The sequence below is a fragment of the Schistocerca nitens genome, chromosome 4, assembly GCF_023898315.1.
Source record: "Schistocerca nitens isolate TAMUIC-IGC-003100 chromosome 4, iqSchNite1.1, whole genome shotgun sequence".
Classification (NCBI taxonomy): Eukaryota; Metazoa; Arthropoda; class Insecta; order Orthoptera; family Acrididae; genus Schistocerca; species Schistocerca nitens.
In genome coordinates this window covers 694,847,519-694,870,500 of record NC_064617.1, presented here as the reverse complement: position 1 = coordinate 694,870,500, position 22,982 = coordinate 694,847,519, and the positions used below count along the sequence as shown (strand labels likewise).

The following is a 22,982-nucleotide window of genomic DNA, read 5'->3' as shown; positions in this document are numbered from 1 at the left end:
TGTAGGCACTAAGGTAGCATCAAACTTTTTTCATTACCCAAGTGTAAATAACACCACATGAAGAATTCAGCATTCAATGGGCCTCAACGTGAACAGGATAGCTGTAGAGGAGTGAAGCTGCAAGCAGTTGTTGGGTTTGAGAGAGAATTCGTCTCCAAAAGCAAAGTGCCATTAAGTAAACAAGAACAAGATTTCACAGGGCCGGCAACTGCATCAAAACCCTTCTGAATAATAAATGGATTAACCGTAGCAAAGACTGACCTCCTTTGGTACATGATACGATGAGGAACCTAGATGCAGCTGGGAGAGCCTTTGAATCTTTAGCCTCATTCTGTTTATGTATAGTAGACATGGACTGAGATGATTTACGGCTCATTGCGAAAGAAATCCCCTACGATTGCCAGCATCTCCAACAGCGGGCTCCTTCCAACTGGGACTCACTTGGAGGGGGGGGGGGGGGGTCGCCTGCCTCAGGCCAGTATTACACTATCATATTTCTTTGCCAATGTTAATATGTCAAATATTTATGTCAAAGAAATTTGATGGTTCCATAGGGAACTTCGTCGAAACTCGCTTGTCGTCAAATAAATATGATCAACTCTAGGGCCTCGCTGTAGATTTGATCATAAAAGTTGTTCGTCATCTGTTCACTGCTATGTGAAATGTAATTGCATTGAGCGCTGGCATCACTACAGCTATTTGACGTCTTTGTAGTGTGTTTGTAAACACGGCTTCAAAGTTGGTTTGTTCCTTCAAACCTCCCCCTCCTTTTTTTTTTAAACTTGCTTTGACTAGGGTGGGGGGTGAGTAAGGGGCACAGTGCATGCTATTAATTGTGTTGATGGGCAGGTGAATTACTCTGCCACTGAGCAAATACTGAAATACACTCTTATCCATTCGTAAATAATTTATATATGAAGACTTGACTTCCTTCACTTGCAGCTATCTTAACAAATTTTGCTGAATGCTTTTACTATCTTGACGTAATAACTAGGGCTTCATCCAAGTATGTTTCCTTTTTTCCCACTGCTTTGCTTCCAAATACACACACAATGCAATTGTAGTACTAGCAACTGCAGCACATAATAACAAGTTGTCATACGCCATCTTGAAATTTGACGAAAAATATGATGACATTGTAATACCCCGTTTAGCACCATGGCAAAGATCTTTGTCAAATAAATACAATAGTTTAATACTGGCCTTACGTGATTGCTCACACCTCAGGTGAAACCTCCTAAATGTCTAACACAGGGACCAAGTGGCAATTTGAGAAGGTCACAGTTCAGGCAATCAGCTCTCCATGGGCCTGGCCAGTACCAGGGGTACATGCGAACCCTACCTGTTGACTGTGGGCTGCGAACTGCGCATTATCCAGTCATCCTTTACATGTCAAATGCATGGGCCGGCCTTCAGGAGTGCACAAGGAAGAAGAAACAATGCAGAACCTCAAATGCTAAAGCAGAGGAACTGTGCGAGATGAAAAAAACAGTGTGAAGAATGTTCTGATGTCAGGCTACTGAAAATTCAGAACATATTCTCAAAAAATATCTGAGATATGTTCCCAATGGGAAGGAAAATAGAATAGTAGGACAGATGATGATGATTGGTTTGTAGGGTGCTCAACTGCGCAGTTATTAGCACCTGTACAAATTCCCAACCTTTGCTCAGTCTAAACTCGCCACTTTCATGAATGATGATGAAATGATGAGGACAATACAAACACCCAGTCATCTCGAGGCAGGTGAAAATCCCTACCCCGCCGGGAATCGAACCTGGGCCCCCCGTGCTCAGGAAGAGAGAACGCGACCACGAGCTGCAGACAGCAGGACAGACATGCAGCACGGAAGGGAAAAGATGCTCCAAAGGCTGGGCCCTGTGGTAGCCAAGCACCAACACACCAAAGAGTGGTGAGCCCCCTGGAAGAGGGGGAGGGGGGGGAAGGTATGTAAGAAGGGTACAAGAACAGACCCACAAATTACGGACCAATATCCCTAACTTCTGTTTGCTGCAGAATCCTTGAACATATTCTCAGTTTGAACATAATAAATTTTCTTGATGCTGAGAACCTTACGTACACAAATCAGCATGGTTTTAAGAAAGCAATAGTTTGTACAAAACTCCGCTTTCCATTTTCTCACATAATACACTGCAAACTATGGATGAAGGACTACAGGCAGATTCCACATTTCTAGATTTCCGAAAAGCATTTGACACAGTGCCCCATCGCAGGCTGTTAACAAAGGTATGAGCATATGGAATAAGTTCACAGGTATGTGAGGGGCTCAGTCTTCTTAAGTAATAGACCCAGTATGTTCATCATCATGTGCACCAGGAAAATGCGATAGAATTGCTGTTATTCTCTATATACATAAATGATTTGGCAGACAGGATGGGCAGCAATCTGCGGTTGTTTGCTGATGATGCAGTGGTGCACAGTAAGGTGTCATAATTGAGTGACTGTAGGAAGGTACAAGAAAACTTAGACAAAATTTCTAGTTGGTGTGATGAATGACAGGTAGCTCTAAATGTGGAAAAATCTAAGTTAATGCAGATGAGTAGGAAGAACAAACCTGTTGCGTTTGGTTATAGCATTACTAGTGCCCTGCTTGACACAGTCAAGTCATTTAAATAAATATCTGTGAGCATAATGTTGCAAAGCAATATGAAATGGAACAAGCTTGTGAGGACTGTGGTTAACTTCAGTTTATTGGGAAAATTTTATGCAAGTGTTGTTCATCTGTAAAGGACACAGCATACAGGACGCTGGCGCGACCAATTCTTGAATAATGTTCAAGTGTTTGGCATCTTTACCAGGTCAGATTGAAGGAGGGCACTGAAGTAATTCAGAGCCAGTTTGCAAGATCTGTTACTGGTAGGTTTGAACAACATGTAAGTGCTACAGAGATACTTCAGGAACCCAAATGGGAATCCCTAGAGGGAAGCCGATGTCCTTTTCGAAGAACACTATCAAGAAAATTTAGAGAACATGCATCTGAAGCTAACTGCCAAATGATTCTATTGCCGCTAATATACATTGCACATAAGGACCAGAAAGATAAGATATGAGAAATTAGGGTTCATACGGAGGCATATAGACAGTCTTTTTCCCTCGGTCTGTTTGCGAGTGGAACAGGAAAGGAAATGACTGGTAGTGGAACAGGGTACCCTCCATCATGCAATGTGCAGTGGCTTGTGGAGTATCCATGTGGATTTCGATGTGGTGGGTGGAAACTCATGAGGATCAAACAGGTTGGTATCACTTCAAGCTGACAGAAGGCAGGGTTACATTCTTTGATCCGCGTTTGTCAGAAAATATATACTCTAGATATAGAGAAAACTGCCACAGAAATTTTAATAATAGTGTTAGAGGAAATGTATTTAATTTGGGATACAAATACTGAAAAAAAGATGGGTGGAAACATGAATGGTATGGTATGGCATGTCATTTAGTGTGAATTGTTTCTAAATTTTGCAGGGTATTCAAATACAGAGAGAAAATCTGTTGATAAGTATTTCTTTTATCTCATCGTTATTAATAATACTCTAGGTTACAGGATCAGCTGGAACTGAAACTGAATTAATGAGTTATTTGCCACAAACCCATAATGTGCTTTTATGCAGAGAACAGTTATCAGTGATAAGTTTTGAGAAACTCTTACACTTCTCCTAATGTTCAAAGTCTACATCTTGCTTCTTCTGGCACAATACAGTAAAATTTACACAACAGCATGTTGCAAACAGACTGATCCAGTTGCAGTTCTGATCTGACCCAATAAAAAGTTTTGTAATTATTATTAAATAAGCAACAAAGGACAAGACAGATCAGATATTTATGAAAATAGTCAAGAATGTGATTTCTGAAAGACCAGTACTACCTCAGTGGCATTTCATAACAACAGCCATTACTGAATGTTTTGTGGCTGAAACTGTCAGTGAAGACAAGATAAAACACACCTCATTATACAGATAACTCTACAGCTAAATCTACAATAGTTTATGTAACAAATTTCATACAGATAACAGTTGTTAGGGAATTATTGTTTAGAGTGGGACTATAACTGACGTCATAAACTGCGTAAGAAACACGATACGTGCCAGTTAACTCCACACAGCACATGGCGATAGCCTCATGTTAGGTGCACCACAGCCAATATTGTACAACCACAAGTAAATACTGCAAATTAAGTTGAGATTGTGAAGAGGCATGGTTCTCTTTCCGGCTTAAAAATCAGTTTTGATATGTTAGCTACATTTTGTATCCAGCACTATATAACCTAAAGTGCACCAGACATAAACTAAAAAGCAACTCTATTTTCCACATTACAATTTTTGAACTGTATGCAGTAGGTAACTTAATTCTGAAGCATCACAGTAACCATCACCAATAATGAGAAGAGAGTCAGTTCATTATTAAGTTATAGTGTGAAACTATACAATACAAAAGAAGCAAAATTTTTTTACCACCAACTAATTTTTACAAAATTGGATGAGAAAGCTGAATACTGGAGATCACACATACATCAAAACATATTTGTTTCTAATTGTTATACGCAAAAAGTGAAAATTTTACTGAAAAACTAACTAAATTAACACTTTGCAGACTGGCTAATTAGAGAAATGTTGGGCCAAGATGACTAATCTTTATGCCATTATTTAAATCCTTACTGGCACATGTGTATTTGATTTAACTTCAAGAATAATAAATACTAAAAAAGGACCATGCCTCAATTATTAGTTTTTAAATTTACTTTAGGCCTTTTTACAGATTACAAATCTTAAACTAATGATGACAGAAAGTATAACTGCCTTGAAGTGTGAGATGAGTTACTGACCAATTTCTTCCTCTTGAGATTCCGAAATTTCTGGCTCATTCAACAAATGTGATTTATTTGTAGTACAATACAACAACCTGCAAAAGCTAATGAATAAATGCACAAAATTACATCAATGCGATCATGTATCGGCTCAGCTATTCAAGACAGCAACTTTTACATCCGCTAATGTTTCTTTAGAAATAATTCTAGAAATTGACGGAAGCATCACCTGTCAGGGGACAGGTAGCAAGATGTCCATACATTGCTCTGAGATGAGTACAGTTTTGAGTGATAGGTGGCTCGCACATCAAGAAAATCGTGGGCTGAGTTATACTCGGTGGGGTCTTCAAAGTGTTACAGAGATGGGCGTAGTTTTGCTTCATTTAGACAAAATGATATTTAAGAACACAAAGGACTCAAAATTTTGCTCTCTGCATTCTATTCTGCATGTTTCCTACAAGGCTACAGGACATGTAATCTAGCTCCTGTCTTCTGATCCAGAAACATTCCACTCATGTGGCCACAGCCTTAAAATATGGCATCCCACTATAATTTTAAGTTCCGAATTTGTTTTTATGTCAAATATATTTTTGTTGTTTATAATTTCTGGGTAAATAACAGTAGGGTTTTTATATATATCCATTGTTTGAATCATATTCACTGGGGAAGCAAATCTAGTAATTAAACATTTGAAATAATTCTGAATGAAAATGCGAAATACTCAAAAACTGTCATAAATAATTAATTTTTTACTAAATTCATTTATAGGAGATAATAAAATAAGAGAATAAAATATATAATAATAATATTTCACAACAGTGCTCCTAATCCAGTACTTTGAGGGGTAAACTTACTTGGGATCTGGCTGGCCCTCTGGCAAAGGTTTCATCGATAACTTGCACAATGCTCGAAACACCAAAAATGCATCTTTCTGAAGAATGTGTGTAAATTTCGCAGTAACGGCAGTGTCTGTATCATTACTAGTATCCATACTTTCCTGAAACACAAACATATGAACTTGTAATCACAAAGACACACTTTCAACACTGATGTGCATAAATTTATTCTTTCTTCTAAGATTTGAATAGGTTATTTAAAATATTTTGTGAATTTGATCACAACATAGTTATATCAAAGATGATATATCAGTCTAAGAAAATCATCAACAACTGGACAAATGTCTAATCAGAGCAATAAAGAGAAACTGGAGCAGACATGATACAAGTTCGTTCTCCTAAAGCAATTCAGCATAAAGGGTTTATTTCAGTAAAGAGTAGAATGAAACCTAAAAAAGGTGCCAGAAGATAAAAAAGAGTATGACAATATTAAACAAGCAATTAGGAAAACTGCTCTCGAGATACTGGAGCCTGAGAATAGGAGTACAGAGAAACAACTACCTTCAAGGATGTAAGATGACCTTAGTACTGCGATATGGGATATGAAGGATGATTACAAAAAGATTAGCAACTAAATCACCTGAAGATAGACAAAACTGGCAGACAGTAAATCCAGAGTTACAGAACAGAATCAAATCAGAAAAGAACAAGATGTGGGAATACAAATGCATTCACACTGAAATTTAATAGGTAGGTCACAAACTATAAAACAGTGGAGGACAATTTTGAGTAAGAAGAAAACACCAGTGTACAAAGCAGCAGGCAACTTAATTCCTTTAATGGGATGGGAAAAGAACCATACAGGTCTAACTAAAGAGGGACCCCAGTACACAACAGATAAAATGGTAAGACTACAGAAACTGTTTGAAGCATGATCATTATGATATAGGAGGTGAATAGTGCACTAGCTGAAATGAAGTATAGTCAGACACTTGAAATATTTCTGCTGAATTACTAAGGACACCATTTGAAGAAAAGAATAATGCATCTTATTAACAACTGTTCTCAACTGTAGCCTAGCCATTTTGTTTCATTATGTTAACATCTGAAGTCATTATTTATCGTCATCATCTTTAAAACAACTGATTGGCCTACCAGCCGTGAAATAAGAGCTGTTATCAAGCTTTTGAATTTAAGGAAAGTTCGACCTTGTAAAATCTATCATCAGATAAGTGAAACTTACAGATAGAATGTGATGAGAGAAGGGACGTTGCGAAGGTGGCTTAGGACATTTACCGAAGGAAGCAAAAATGTCCACGATGAGGAGCACAGAGACGCCTGTCACTGATTACCGAAGAACTGATGCACAACACCGATGAACAAGTTTATTCCAATGAGCAAGGAACAATTTTTTGGCTAGTCAAAGAATTTTCAAAACATTTCACAATCTTTATTACAGAAAACTGTAACTGAACATTTGCACTACAAAAAACTGTTTGTATGATAAGGCATCAAAAACACTGACAATCAAGCATGGGAGGAGCCTTAGAGTTTTTGTAGCGCTATGTGATGGAAGGAAACTTCTAAAGATACAGAGATTACTGCATAATAGGTGAAAAACAAAGTGTAGGGCTATAGATAGAGAGATGTTGAATGAAACGCATTTGGCTGTCAAGAGGGCAATGTGTGATACCTTCAATGACTACCATAGCAGGATATTGTCAATTGCTATTCCAAAAAACCCAAAGAAATTCTAATCATATGTAAAGGTGCCAAAGTTAGTGTCCAGTCTCTAGTGAATGAGTCAGAAACTGATGGTAGCAAAGCAAAACTGAGATGTTAACTCTGTTTTCAAATGTTCCTTTCCAAAGGAAAAGCCAGGAGAATTGCCCCAATTTAAACCTTGTACACTTAAAAGATGAATGAAATAAGTATTAATGCCAATGGTGTTCAGAAACAGCTGAAATCATTAATACTGAACAAAGCTCCACGGCCCATATGGAATCCTTGTCAGATTCTATACTGAATTTCAGGCCGAGTGGTATTATGTTTGTGCATAACAATGCACAACCACATACAACACCCAAAACAAACAAGCTGCTTGATTTATTTCACTGGGAACAATTCTGTCACCCTCTTTGCAGTCCAGACCTAATTCCATCCAACTTTCATTTGTTTTCTCATCTCCCAAAATTTCTTGTTGGCCAGTAGTTTGTAAGTGATGATGAGATCAAGGTAAATGTCCAAAACTGGATCATATCACTGGTAGCCAAATTCTATAAAGCGGGTATATTGCAATTAGTGCCAAGATATGACACGCGACTTGATTTGCATGGTGAATACGTCAAAAAGTAGTTTAATGTGTATAGACGTTTCTGTAATAAAATACAATTTGCAACAAACCGTTAATCTTTTATAATATTCAAACAGTGCACACTTCCTGGATCAGCTTTTTATATGGTTTCTGTTTTCAAGAAGGGGAAGAGAAGAGATACTGACTTCTACACAGGCAAATGTGTGAATGGCACAATGAGTCGCCTATCTGGCAAAACTATGAATGACAAAATAAAGTTGTTGATGTTCCCCATACTGCGGAAGACCAGAGCAACAGGACAGATCCTGTACAGGTATTCTCTATATTTTACAAAAGTTAATAGAGAAATTTATAGCAGTACAGACAGAGTTACACACTGCCTTTGTAGATTTAGCAAAATATTATGAGATGGTGCCTAGAACAATACTGTGGGAGGCTCTAAAAAGTATAGGTACAAATGAGAATCTTTTACAGAGGTAAGTATAGGTAAGTACAGATGAAGAAGGTAAAGGTTATTGGGACCTATTAATTTCAGAAAATGGCTGAGATAAGGTTGTTTTGTGTCACCGTTTGTTCCATTTATAAGTAGAACTGCCTCTCCAATGACAAAAGAACGGCTGTGAAGGAATAGGTATTATTGTTAATGGTGTATAGGTGTTTCCATTTTCCTGATGAACTAGACATTCTAACACAAGATGAAAACAATCTCGAGTTTACGATATAAAATTTATATCATGAATATGATGAAATGGTGGCTACAGATGAGTCTAACAAAAAACCAAATATCTAGTAATAAACCAGATTTGAAATTCACATCAATGACTGAACAGCTGTGAGAGAGGTAGCAAAATTTAAATATCAGGGGGTATACAGGGTGTTACAAAAAGGAACGGCCAAACTTTCAGGAAACATTCCTCACACACAAATAAAGAAAAGATGTTATGTGGACATGTGTCCGAAAACGCTTAATTTCCATGTTAGAGCCCATTTTAGTTTCGTCAGTATGTACTGTACTTCCTCGATTCACCGCCATAATTTCATACGGGATACTCTACCTGTGCTGCTAGAACATGTGCCTTTACAAGTACGACACAACATGTGGTTCATTGCACGATGGAGCTCCTGCACATTTCAGTCGAAGTGTTCGTATGCTTAACAACAGATTCGGTGACCGATGGATTGGTAGAGGCGGACCAATTCCATGGCCTCCACGCTCTCCTGAGCTCAGCCCTCTTGACTTTCATTTATGGGGGCATTTGAAAGCTCTTGTCTACGCAACCCCGGTAACAAATGTAGAGACTCTTCGTGCTCGTACTGTGGATGGCTGTGATACAATACGCCATTCTCCAGGGCTGCATCAGCGCATCAGGGATTCCATGCGACGGAGGGTGGATGCATGTATCCTCGCTGACGGAGTACATTTTGAACATTTCCTGTAACAAAGTGTTTGAAGTCACGCTGGTACGCTCTGTTGCTGTGTGTTTCCATTCCATGATTAATGTGATTTGAAGAGAAGTAATAAAATGAGCTCTAACATGGAAAGTAAGCGTTTCCGGACACATGTCCACATAACATATTTTCTTTCTTTGTGTGTGAGGAATGTTTCCTGAAAGTTTGGCAGTACTTTTTTGTAACACCCTGTATACCGACAAAAGTCAATTGAGTAATACAGATGTATGATAACAATACAACAAGATACAAAAGTAATAGAACGTATGTTATTTTCTGGTGGAACAAGAACATTCCAACAACAAAAAGAAAAGATGTAATGATGAAATCTGTTCTGTGTTATGGATCAGAACTATGGATTTTAAATGCTGACTTTAAAGAGGACTGACAGCTGTGGAAATGGATTATTTATGGAGGTGTTCCAGAATCGAGGGAAAAAAAAGTAATGATGAAGTAACATCTAAAATGAGGACAAACCAAACAGCAATACATATGACTGAATGATGACAAACTGGCATAGGCACTTGCTGAGAATGCCACATCACTGGTATGCAAAAAAAAATTTTGAATGGAAACTGCCTGGCAATGGAAATGATGCAGACCACAAAAACCTTGAAAGGATGATACCAGCGAACTAATGCAGCATTGTGGCATGTGCAAGGAGGATGCCCTGAAGAGAGAGGCTTGGTGCAAGGTAACAGGTTTACAGCCAAATTGTCATTAATTGATCTTGTGTTAATTAATCCTGTATAATAATAATAATAATAATAATAATAATAATAATAACATACCAACACAAAATCACACAATTGCTATACATGGATGATCTAAAACTACTGGCAGCAACAAATCAACAACTCAACCAATTACTAAAGATAACAGAAGTATTCAGCAATGATATAAATATGGCTTTTGGAACAGACAAATGTAAGAAAAATAGCATAGTCAAGGGAAAACACACTAAACAAGAAGATTACATACTGGATAACCACAGCGATTGCATAGAAGCGATGGAAAAAACAGATGCCTATAAATATCTAGGATACAGACAAAAAATAGGAATAGATAATACAAATATTAAAGAAGAACTAAAAGAAAAATATAGACAAAGACTAACAAAAATACTGAAAACAGAATTGACAGCAAGAAACAAGACAAAAGCTATAAATACTTATGCTATACCAATATTGACCTACTCATTTGGAGTAGTGAAATGGAGTAACACAGACCTAGAAGCACTCAATACACTTACACGATCACAATGCCACAAATACAGAATACATCACATACATTCAGCAACAAAAAGATTCACATTAAGCAGAAAGGAAGGAGGAAGGGGATTTATCGACATAAAAAAACCTACATTATGGACAGGTAGACAATTTAAGAAAATTCTTTCTAGAACGAGCAGAAACTAGCAAAATACACAAAGCAATCACTCATATAAATACATCGGCTACACCACTACAATTTCATAACCACCTCTACAACCCTTTAGATCACATAACATCAACAGATACGAAGAAAGTACATTGGAAAAAGAAAACACTACATGGCAAGCACCCGTATCATCTAACACAGCCACACATCAATCAAGACGCATCCAACACATGGCTAAGAAAATGCAATATATACAGTGAGACGGAAGGATTCATGATTGCAATACAGGATCAAACAATAAACACCAGATATTACAGCAAGCATATTATTAAAGATCCCAATACCACAACAGATAAATGCAGACTTTGCAAACAACAAATAGAAACAGTAGATCACATCACAAGCAGATGTACAATACTAGCAAATACAGAATACACCAGAAGACATGACAATGTAGCAAAAATAATACATCAACAACTTGCCATACAACATAAACTAATAAAACAACACGTTCCCACATACAAGTATGCACCACAAAATGTACTGGAGAATGAGGAATACAAATTATACAGGAACAGAACCATTATAACAGATAAAACACCACCACATAACAAACCTGACATCATACTCACCAATAAAAAGAAGAAATTAACACAACTAATCGAAATATCCATACCCAATACAACAAATATACAGAAGAAAACAGGAGAAAAAATTGGAAAATACATCCAACTGGCTGAGGAAGTCAAGGACATGTGGCATCAGGATAAAGTTGACATTATACCGATTATACTATCAACTACAGGAGTCATACCACACAATATCCACCAGTACATCAATGCAATACAGCTACATCCAAACTTATATATACAACTACAGAAATCTGTAATTATTGATACTTCTTCAATTACCCGAAAGTTCCTAAATGCAATGTAACATATACGATACAGTTAAAAGGAAGTCACGCTTGATCAAGATCGGCGTCACTTTCCATTTTTAACCAGACATAAAGTCTGAGAAAAAAAGAAACAATAATAATAATAATTTTAGTTAATATAATTGAGAAAAGAAATTCTTGCAGAAGCGATCACGGAACAGTTAAATATGACTGGAGATGATCAGACAGCAAATCTGCAAAGATGACTACAGATGCCATTTTTCATATTAACAAATTAAATTAATTCTCGGTGGGGGGTGGGGGGGGGAGGAAAAAGGGGGGGGGAGGAAAAAGGGGGGGGGGGACCACTACAGAAGTTGGAATAAAAAACAAGAGAAGGTGTACGCATTACGCTAATGACTTTTCTGGCGCATTAGTACAGAAATGAACCAAATTAATTAGAACTCAGACGAAAATATTGTAATCCTACTGGCACAGTCCATATCAGTTTAGGCAGGCTAGGAAAAAATCTTACCTTCATAGTCTCATATGTTATTGAATTTAGCATGTGTTAAAATGAAGGACTAAATAAGGAATATGTATTTTTTTGTTTCCTCCAAAAAAGACTGTTCCGAAGCAGCCCTCCAAAGATGACAGACACTGCACACACCACGTTGAAGAGGCGAAATTTGAAAAATTTCTAGATATTCTGTTGGTTCTTTTAATTTGAAAGATAACTGCTTTATGATTACAAAGAAGTGCTCTATTTGGACTTACCAGTCAAAGTTCTTTTACTATAGCATTCTTAACTTTTTTTTATAACTAAAGAAAAAAAATTTAAACATTGCCAATCCATAAAATTGATTTTTTTGTGTTGGTTAGTACCATATAGTTCTGCATTCCCTGATAAGGAGAGCTTCCACTCTTAGGTTGAACAGGTTTTATAAACAATTGAAATTTTTGCGATACCAAAAACCTGTTTTATTACCACATTATCACATAAAAGGCTCATAAAAATCAAAACCTAGCCTTATTTAACATAATTTTAGTTTCGAAAGATGAGTAAGAGACTCATTTCTCAAGCATTTTAATTGGTTCCAAAATGTATGTGAAAGGTTCAAAGACTTAAAGGTTTCAATTTATACAACTTCCGTGCACTCCGTTTAATACTGAAATTAGCTAGTCAATTAACTAAAAATGTGTTCCACTGCTTCAGTATCTTCCTTTGATATAGAATTATGCCTTCCTGTTGGGAACCAGTAAGAACTGGAGCACTTACAGTCTTCATAACATTGTGAATAGGAAGTGAGCACTGATGGCGTTCTTGCTGTCCTTCAGCTGGAAACCTGTATCCAGCAGCTGGTCCATGTAGTAAAAAAGCTCACTATGTATTTCGTTTAACTCATAGCTGGTGTCTAAAATCTCTGCAATCCACCACTCACAATAATACACAAACGCCATAAACATCGCCCTTCTCAGGTCATGAATTTGAATATTATCCTGCTGTTTCCGAGGTGTTGGCCGAACGAACGAAATTTCTTCTTTCTTGCTCTTTAAAGTGCATGCAATATCAGTTCGCCCATCACTGAGTCCAAAAATGCGTGTTCTGAATTCCTTTCACAGGAGTAGCTTGTTTGGACATTCTTCTTTTTTCTGCGCACGGAATTCTTCGATTTCCTCTTTGGACAAAAGAATGAGGGCTGTGGATGTGTAAGATTTCGCCACTCTTGTAAAATCCTCAGCATTCTGAATCACAGCTGTATTTGGTCTGGAAAGATTATGTTTTTGTAGCATGGTGCTTCAGAAGGCCTTCTACACCATCACAAGGCTCCTTCCCGTGACCAGTAGCACCGTATATCACGTCAGTTGGCACAAGCGACTTTCTCAATTCAAACTCAAAGAGCTGGTAACGATTTTTAAAATGAATAGGAGCACCATCAGAAATAATGATTATCTTTTCTGACCAAGTTTGCAGTTGAATAACTTTGTGCATTGCTAGCAAAGCATGTGCTGAGTCATGTCCTTTGTCCTCACTTATAACTGCAACATTTGTGGTCTTGTTTTGAAAATACGTCACTCCTCTAAAAACAAACCTGGTCATTACTCCAATGATACCCTTGTACTTCTTGTGGGAGAAATACAGACTAAACATAGTACTTCAGCCTATACACACCATCTCACTTCTGCAAAGTGGTGTAGCAATTTCTTCAGATGCTGGTGTGTTACTGCTTTCACTGACCATTTACCAAGTTTATCAATGAAACTGTCAAAGACAAGAGTTTTCTTAATTAGTTTTTTTTTTTCCTCCCATGTTGCATATATAATGTCTGCAGAGTTATCTGCTATGTCTTCCAGGCCAAATGTCTGTAAAGACAGTCCCCCCTTTCTAGGGCAGTCACCACAACCTTTAAACAAACAGGTCTCTCTCTTTACATCACAGACTACTAATGACTTCACACGCCCAGCCAGTGTCATATGTCATGTGCTCCAGTAAGTTCTTTAAAGGTACCACACAAAGTTCAAAATTCATGCAGTAAACACACAGACAGACATTTCTAGGTGTGGAACTACCCACTTAGGTCATAGTGCATACAATTTTGATCTTCCAATGTGTGAAGTTGAATAGTTGCTCTTATAAATTGCAAAATTTTCTTTAATACTGTGAGTCATGTAACTCTTCACTTTCATAACTTTTTTAACTTCAACTGTTACATTTATGGTGTCTTTTTTATTGGCACTCTGACGAGAACAGTCCATTTATCTTCCAGATAAAATGAGTGCACTGTTTGAACTTGAGCCACTTCTACAGGATGACCATAATAGGTATCTGCTCTTCCAAAGACTCCTTTTATAGATCTCACATTTCTTGATTTGTCTACCATGTACTTTGATACCAATGGAATGTGGTTCAAAATTGTTTTCTTTGAAAATGTCACTGGAATAATAGTTAAGACTTGCAACTTCTCACTGCAGGATGCAAAATATTCAATAGCTGAATTGATATTTGGGAAAAATTCCTGGCAAGAGGTGCAGGAGTGCTAAGGTTCATTTTCTTCTGAAGATGGAATTTATCTACTTTGAAGAGAGTGGTCAGTTTTGCTGCAGTGTATTCATCCATAGCTTTAGTAATTTCTCTCTGCTTTCTTGATGCATAGAGCTTATGACTCCACTGACCACGGTTTCTTAACAGGACTAACACCTCCCTCTGTAGTTGACTGATTCAGGGTATTTAATTCTTCCTCTACTGATGCAAAATCTGCATCATCTGCACCATGGGAGGCTTCACCTTATTCAGATACTATCATTGTTGTTATTCTGCCAAAACATTTAGAGCACACAAAGTCGTCACTGAAAACATCTTCACTTTGAAACAGAGTCTTCAAATGAGAACTCTCAGTCCCAACCAGAACAAAATCTTTTTTTTTTTTTTTTTCTTTTTTGCTTGTTTGTCTTATACATCACTCTTTTATAGATATGCAAATAGTCAGCACACTTCACTCTCCTGTGGTCCCAGTCAGATGACATTTCAAACAGTCCTTTTCACAAAACACACTGTAACTGCGTCAACTGGCAAAATTCCTCACGAAAACACATACCTCCCTGGATGGTCTCAGATTTCATAGAAGTCTCTTCAGTAAACAAATTAGCACTGAACAACTACAATACAAAAACCTGCAATGAACAAGCATGACAAAGAAACTACAATAAAGTGTAAGAAATATCTGCCACAATGAAAGTGATAAGAAATAATTGCAACAAAGACAATAGTAATAAACATTGTAACAAAGACATTAGTAAGAAACAACTTCAGTGAAGACATACATTATCCCTGAAAGTTTAAATAAAAAATTAAATAAATAAAAAATAAATAAAAAAAAATAAAAAACGACTTTTTAAAATAAAACCTGTCTAACTTAAAAGAGGAAGCTCTCCTTTACAGAGAATATAGCACTACATGGTACTAATCAACAGAAAAGAAATCTAACTTTTCTGGATTGGCAATTTTGGAAAAAGAAAAAAAAAATTCTGTCAATTATAAAAAAAAGAACAAAAGGCAACAGTAACTGACATATGTCCAAATGGATGATACCATTTTAATCATAAAGCAATAATCTTTCAAATAAAAAAAACTAACAAAATATATAGAACTGTTACAGAGATACAGTATTTTTTAAAAATTACCGAAATTCCCATCTTCAAAATGGTGTTCGCAGTGTCATCTTTGGAAGCCTGTATCTCAGGGCAGGAATTTTTTTTTGAGAAAACAAAAAAATACCTGTTTCTTACTTACTCCTGAATTTTAACATATGCTAAATTCAATAACATCCAAGACTATGAAAGTAACCCCCCTGCCTGAAGTGATATGGATTATGCCTACTGGAAGATGATCAACACATTCTAAAGGGAATATCTACAAAATTTTTTTGTAGAATAGGGACACAGTTTTGATGTGAACATTCAGAAAGATAAATTTACATGTCTTGGTTACGTGTCATATTTCTCAAAGTTAATTTGTTCTTAACTGAGGGAGATTCTGAAATATACACTGAAGTGCCAAAGAAATTGGCAGAGGCATGCGTATTCAAATACAGAGAGATGTAAACAGGCAGAATACTGTGCTCCACTGGCAATGCCTATATAAGACAACAAGTGTATGGCACAGTTGTTAGATCAGTTACTGCTGCTACAATGGCAGGTAATCAAGATTTAAGTGAGTCTGAAAGTGAGTCTGAAGAGCACATGAGCGATGGGACGCAGCGTCTCCGAGGCAGCGATGAGGTGGGGATTTTCCCATACGACCATTCACAAGTGTATTATGAATATCAAGAATCCAGTAAAATAACAAATCTCCAACATCGCTGCAGCTGGAAAAAGATCCTGCAAAACGGGATCAACAATGACTGAAGATAATAATTCAACATGACAGAAATGCAACACTTCCGCAAATTGCTGCAGATTTCAATGTTGGGCCATCAACAAGTGTTAGCGTGTGAACCATTCAATGAAACATCATTCATATTGGCTTTCGGAGCCGAAGGCCCACTCATGTACCCTTGATGACTGCACAAAAGAAAGCTTTGCACCTCGCCTGGGCCCATCAGTGCCGACATTGGACTGTTGATGACTGGAAACATGTTGCCTGGTTGGATGACTCTCGTTTCAAATCGTATTGAGTGAATGGACACATATTGGAATCTAGACAACCTGATGTATCCGTGGACCCTGCATGTCAGCAGCGAACTGTACATGCTGATGGAGGCTCTGTAATGGTGTGGGGTGTGTGCAGTTGGAGGGATATGGGACACCCGAAATGCCTAGATATGAGTCTTACAGGTGACATATACATAATCTCCCTGTCCGATCACTTGCAGCCATTCATGTCCATTGTGCACTTCGACGGACTTGGGCAATTCCAGGAGGATGATGCTAAGCTCCACATGTCCAGAATTGCTACAGAGTGGCCCCAGGAACATTCTTCTGAGTTTAAACACTTCTGCTGGCCTCCGAACTCCCCAGACATGAACATTGAGCATATCTAGAATGCTTTGCAATGTGCTGTTCAGAAGAGATCTCCACCTCCTCATACTCTTACGGATTTACAGACAGCTCCATGGTATTCATAATGTCAGTTCCCTCCAGCATTACTTCAGACATTAGTTGAGTCCATGCCATGTCATGCTGCGGCACTTCTGCATGCTCGCGGGGGCCCTACACGATATTAGGCAAGTGTACCAGTTTCTTTGGCTCTTCAGTGTATGTTGTCCAAATCATCAATGTATCACCTATACTAGTGATATTCAACATGTGCACCTGCAGTGCCCTGGTGTGTCATGAATGACTGCATGGGACAACATGAATTTGTTTTGTAATTTGTGGCAAAGAAGACAGTTGTGGGAAATTTTGATTCCAGTTTCAACCTGTGTGGCCTCGGAGGACTTCCACTTCAGACGTTAGCCAGCCTGCCTGCATAAGCAGTCATAACCTCGAAGCTGAACTATTGCGTGCTGCACATAGCACCAGCAGTGATTGTTGTGTTATCAACCACTTTTTATTATACTGTAATGTTGTTATGAACATGATAAAGGCAATAAACTATAGTGAAGTTCTTAAATTTTTCAAGTGGATGTTAAAAGCAAGAACTTGCTGAGGAGAGCAAGGAAGGTGGTAATGAAGACAGGAAACTCAAGAAGAAAGAATGTGTAAATAGCTGCTTAGATTTTGGTTTCATGTGCACTGTTGTGAACAATGAAGGGTATCTGCAGTGTGTTTCTTCTTACCCAGTAGCAAAATGTAAGAAAGCCCATATGATTGCAGAAGAACAAATCCTACCATGTGTTACTGATATGGTGTCCAGTATGTTTGGGGAGTCCATGGCAAAAAAGCTTTTGCCCATTCCTTTGTCTGACACTACAATTAGTCATTGAAATCAAGATTTAGGAGATGTTCATGAACAAGTTACAAAAAGAAATTTGAAGAGAGTTTGGTTTGCAGCTTGATGAAGCCATCAATAAGAAGAGACACACTTATTTAATTTGCTATATGCGATTTGTTGACAAAAGAAGTAATGAAATGATATGCTACAAAACAATTTGTTTGAAATAGTGGACAGCTTCATGACAGAAAATCAAATTAAATGGGCGCACTGTGCTGTTCGGTATACCGATGGTATGTGATCCATGTCAGGGCTTCACGGTGATCCACAGGCACTTACCCAGGGCAGAGCTCCGAATATTAACGAAATAAATCTCGGGTAAACGGCCTGGTATGAGTGTGCATAGGACATATTTCGGCAATCGACGACGTTGCCGTCATCAGGTGCGCTGATGTACTGTACATCATCGCACCTGATGATGGCAACGTGGTTGATTGCCACAATATTGTGTCCTATGCACACTCATACCGGGCCGTTTACCCGAGATTTATTCGTCACAAAATATGCCTGGAGAAATTGAAGAATCACACCTCCTGATATTAGGTGGACCCACTGCATTATCCATAGAGAAGCACTTGGTTCTCAACATTTGGATGTTGATCTGAATCAAGTAGCGCAGACTGTCATATGGTAAAATTTATTAAAATCTGCCCTCAGAAAGCTAGATTATTTAGACAAATGTGTCACAATAAGGGGACTGAACATACATCTCTCCTGTTTTATAGCAGCATTTGTTGGCTTTCCAAAAGAAATGTATTACTGCACATTTTTGTACTTAAATGAGATGTATGTTCTTACCTGGAAGAACAAAATCTGATCAGTGCCAAGTGCTTTATAGGCACAGACTTTATATTAAAGGTCACTTATGTGATATACATGAGAAGTTAAACTCAATGAAAACATCTCTGCAACAAAATGAAACTCATTTCATTCATCTTAGTGACAGAGTTTCGGACCTCAAAAAGAAGCTGCTTCTTTGGAAGAGAAAAATGAATAATGGAGGAGAAATGGACTACTTTCCATGGTTACAGTATTTTATAAATGATAATGAAATAGACCTTACTGCAGATATTTTTTCTATAATTGAAGGTCATTTATCTGAACTTCATGTTCATTTTGAAAAATACTTTCCCAAAAAATGCAATACGCTTCTGTAGGTTTAAATCCCTTCATCAATGATTCTCCTTCTGAGTTCAGTACTGCATAAGAGGAAGAGTTTATACAACTTTTATCAGATTGTTTATCAAAAGTAAATTTTCATCAATGATGTTGCCAAAATTTTGTTATTCCTTAAGAAAAGACTTTCTGAACTAGAGTAAAAAAGCACTGAAGGTTTTAATTTCTTTTGCAACCTGATGTCTTTGCGTGATTTGGTTTTTGACAGTGGCTGCTGTTAAAACCAAGTGCAGATCAACGTTCTGTGTGGAGAAGGAAATGAGAGTAACTCTACGTCATTTGGTGCCAAGACTGGACAAGCTGTGTAATGAGAAGCAAGCTCAGGTGTCACACAGAGGTGAGTAATATTTTAATTGTAACTTTTTTAATTAATTATTACATTTTTTACTAAGTATCCCACAGGGGAGCCATGGAAACTACATAGCTGGACAGGGGAGCCACAAACTCAGAGATATAGAAAACCACCGACCTATACAATTGGTGTTTGAAACAAATGTCCTACAATGAAACCGCACTTTTACACTTCTCAGGGGCTTAAAAAAAAAAGTGTAAAATACAGGAAACTGAACAATGTGCGAAGTAAATTTTTAAGTGGTAAAAGTTATGTATAGGATCCCCCATTGCATTATCATAGTTTATTTATGATATACTAGGTATGTCACAAAGTAAGTTCCGTTTGGTTATATAAAACAAATGTGTATAGATACAGAAAAAATATTTATTGTACAAAAATCTACAACTGTTAAACTACTTTACTGCATAGCTTCCGAAATTTTGTAGGCGCTTGTCATGGCATGGCACAAGTTTTTGTATACCTTCTTCATAGAAGGTTGCCGCCTGTGTATTCGACCATTTGGTAACATGTTCTTTCAGCTCATCAGCATCGTTGAAGTTTTGACACCAAGAACAGATTTTGTGTGTAAGAAGAGATGAAAGTCGCTAGAAGTGGGGTCCGGGCTGTGCTTAATCTTCTCTTCAATTGTGTGAACCAGTTCATCAGTAACCACAGATGGGTGTCCACTTCGTTCTTCATTGTGCACTTTATCATTTCCTTCATTGAACAGTCTGACCCATCTTCTAACCACTGAATCACTCATAGCATTTTGTCCATAAACCTTGCAGATTTGCCGATGAATTTCCTTTGGTTTCACTTTCTTTACATTTAGAAAACAAATCACAGATCTGATTTCACACGCGGTGGCATTTTCAATTACAGCTGACATTATAAAGAAGCACTACAAAGCACACTTCGGCAGCAGTGATCTGAAAATGGCATACATGTCTTCTCCTTGAGTCAGAGAAACTGCTGCACATGCTCGAACTGCGATTGTAGCGCTGCCACAGATAGAAACAGAAACGGAACTTACTTTGTGGACGACCCTCGTATATATATATAATAAGCACCAAAAAACTTGTTAGGGACATATTTATTATCCTATAAAGGTTATTTGAATTTTGTGCTATGTTTACCCACTGACTTAACTGGAACTGTAGAAACATTTGACTTATTTTCATGCATCATTATCAACGTTTTTGGAAAGCCTTCAATTGTGTCATTTGTTATTTCAATAATGATACACAGCTTTATGATACTTTTTGAGCATTCATTCTCAATGTCAAGTACAAATCATTACATAAGTATTTTGTGTGATGTTTGCACAAGTGATGTCCTGCGTCTCTTGCGATCTCATTGTATTTTTGAGCTTGTAAGGTATTGTACCCACTCCATTATATGGACCCTGCAGCTGATGTCCCTGAAGTGTATACAGTTTTATACTCATCAGTGGGGCACATAAATCTAACAGAGGGCACCAGAACTGGTGAGCATTTTGCTTCAAAGTAAGAAGTTTCATGTATGACATAAGGATTGCTATGAATGAGCAAGAACTTAAAAACTGTGTTACTTGTCGCTATTTAGAACCTGCATATAATACCGTTACTTGTAAATTCTTTAGATTGTCTGAAATCTCAATTTCCACTTGATAGCCCATGCTTTTATTGTTATTACAACTGGGGTGGGGTCTTGGGAGATTATATATTATTCTCCACATCGTAAACAGTCACAAAAATATAAAATATGTAGCTTCAAAATAATAATGGCAGTAGCATTAACAAATCAAAAAATAATGTGCTTGTCAGATAACGAGGCTTTTTTTATTTATGAAAGTAAAAGTTTTAATTATCACCTAAAAAGTTTACTTAACTTTTTTGTTTCTTTGCGGGTACACGACTGTAATCCTGGCACATACCACAGTATTGTAACACGCCACTAGAGGGGTCAGAACCAAACAATGCTGCCCTTCTCCAATTTATCAACGGGCTGCACCACTGTTATTTGGCTCCACTAGTGGCATGGCGTAGCATAATTAAAACTTTATAGCTACTCTCTGTGGGCACAAGTCAAGAAGTAACTGTCACTTTCCCTTCCTACCTGTGATGGTACTCTTGTGATGCTGGGCGTTTCACTCTGATTATGTTGGCTACCTTCATTTTGAGACTCATTTGCCAGTGATGAGTCACCTCCACTTTCTGCACCTGTAGTACTACTGCGGCTTTCTGCTTCACAACCTGCAGCAGACATCATAACCACAAAGTCAACAAGGCAGTACGATTAGCCTTCATATATTTAAAAACTACCGCAGCTTGGAAGAAACTTAAAATATCAGAATGCATTAGCCTATTCTTTTCAAATAGCAGCAAGACGCTTCTGAGCTTAACATCCTCTTCAACATTTACAATGTCATGTTCTCTCACTCCACGATACACAGTGAAAAGTACGATCTAAGAAAAAAGAAGGCTCCACACAGGAAATACCCAAATGGGACGTAAATCAGTAGATGTGTACATATACATACAAACAAATTACTACAATTTCAGAAAAATTGGATGATTTATTGAAGAGAAAGGGCTTCACAAATTAAACAAGTGAATATTCCGTTGGTCTACCTCTGGCCATTAGGCAAGCAGTTATTCAGCTTGGCATCGATTGATAGTTATTGGGTGACCTGAGGTATATCGTGCCAAATTCTGTCCAATTCACGCATTAGACCATCAAAAGCCCAAGCTGTTGGAGAGCCCTTCCCATAATGCTCCAAATGTTCTCAACTGGGGGAGATGCGACCAGATTGCTGGTCACAGTAGGGTTTGGCAAGCACAAATACAAGCAGTAGAAACTGTCACTGTGTGCGGGCAGGCATTATCTTGCTGAAATGTAAGCCCAGGATGGCTTGACATGAAGGTCAATAAAACAAAGTGCAGTATTTGGCACAATATCCTTCAGAAGGAGACCCAGCAACTATCAACCTAACACCTTGCATAAGGGCCAGAGGTGAACCAATGTGTTATTAACTTGCTCAATTTGTGAAGCTCTTTCTCTTGAATAAATCATCCATTTTTTCTGAAACTGTAATCATTTCTTTTTATGTACATGTACATCACAGCTTCTAATTCTGTCCTTGTTCCTTTGTGGTGCTTTTTCTGTCTTCAAATGTATTTAGAATTTAACTTTGCATATTTGAAAACAGTCTAGCAATTATAAAGCATGCACTACAAACTTCCTTACCATGTGGTCAAACAATGGTGACAAAAACTGCTTCAAATGGGATATACTTCCAGACTGAGCACCAACATAACACAGTGAGTGTTCCAAATACTGCCCATGTGCCTAATATCGCATACAGTTTTTAATTTCATGTTGGCA

At 37.6% G+C, this 22,982-nt stretch overlaps 1 protein-coding gene across 1 annotated transcript in view; it reads right to left on the bottom strand.

Moving 5' to 3' along the window:
• LOC126251977 (brefeldin A-inhibited guanine nucleotide-exchange protein 1) overlaps nucleotides 1-22,982 on the bottom strand; it is a 261,180-nt gene that overhangs the window by 187,914 nt on the left and 50,284 nt on the right. Inside the window, exons 6-7 of the mRNA XM_049952749.1 lie at nucleotides 21,714-21,850; nucleotides 5,672-5,814 (exon numbers count right to left, since the gene is read on the bottom strand). Of these exons, the coding sequence (XP_049808706.1) occupies nucleotides 5,672-5,814; nucleotides 21,714-21,850 (280 nt within the window). The remainder of the gene's footprint in view (nucleotides 1-5,671; nucleotides 5,815-21,713; nucleotides 21,851-22,982) is intronic.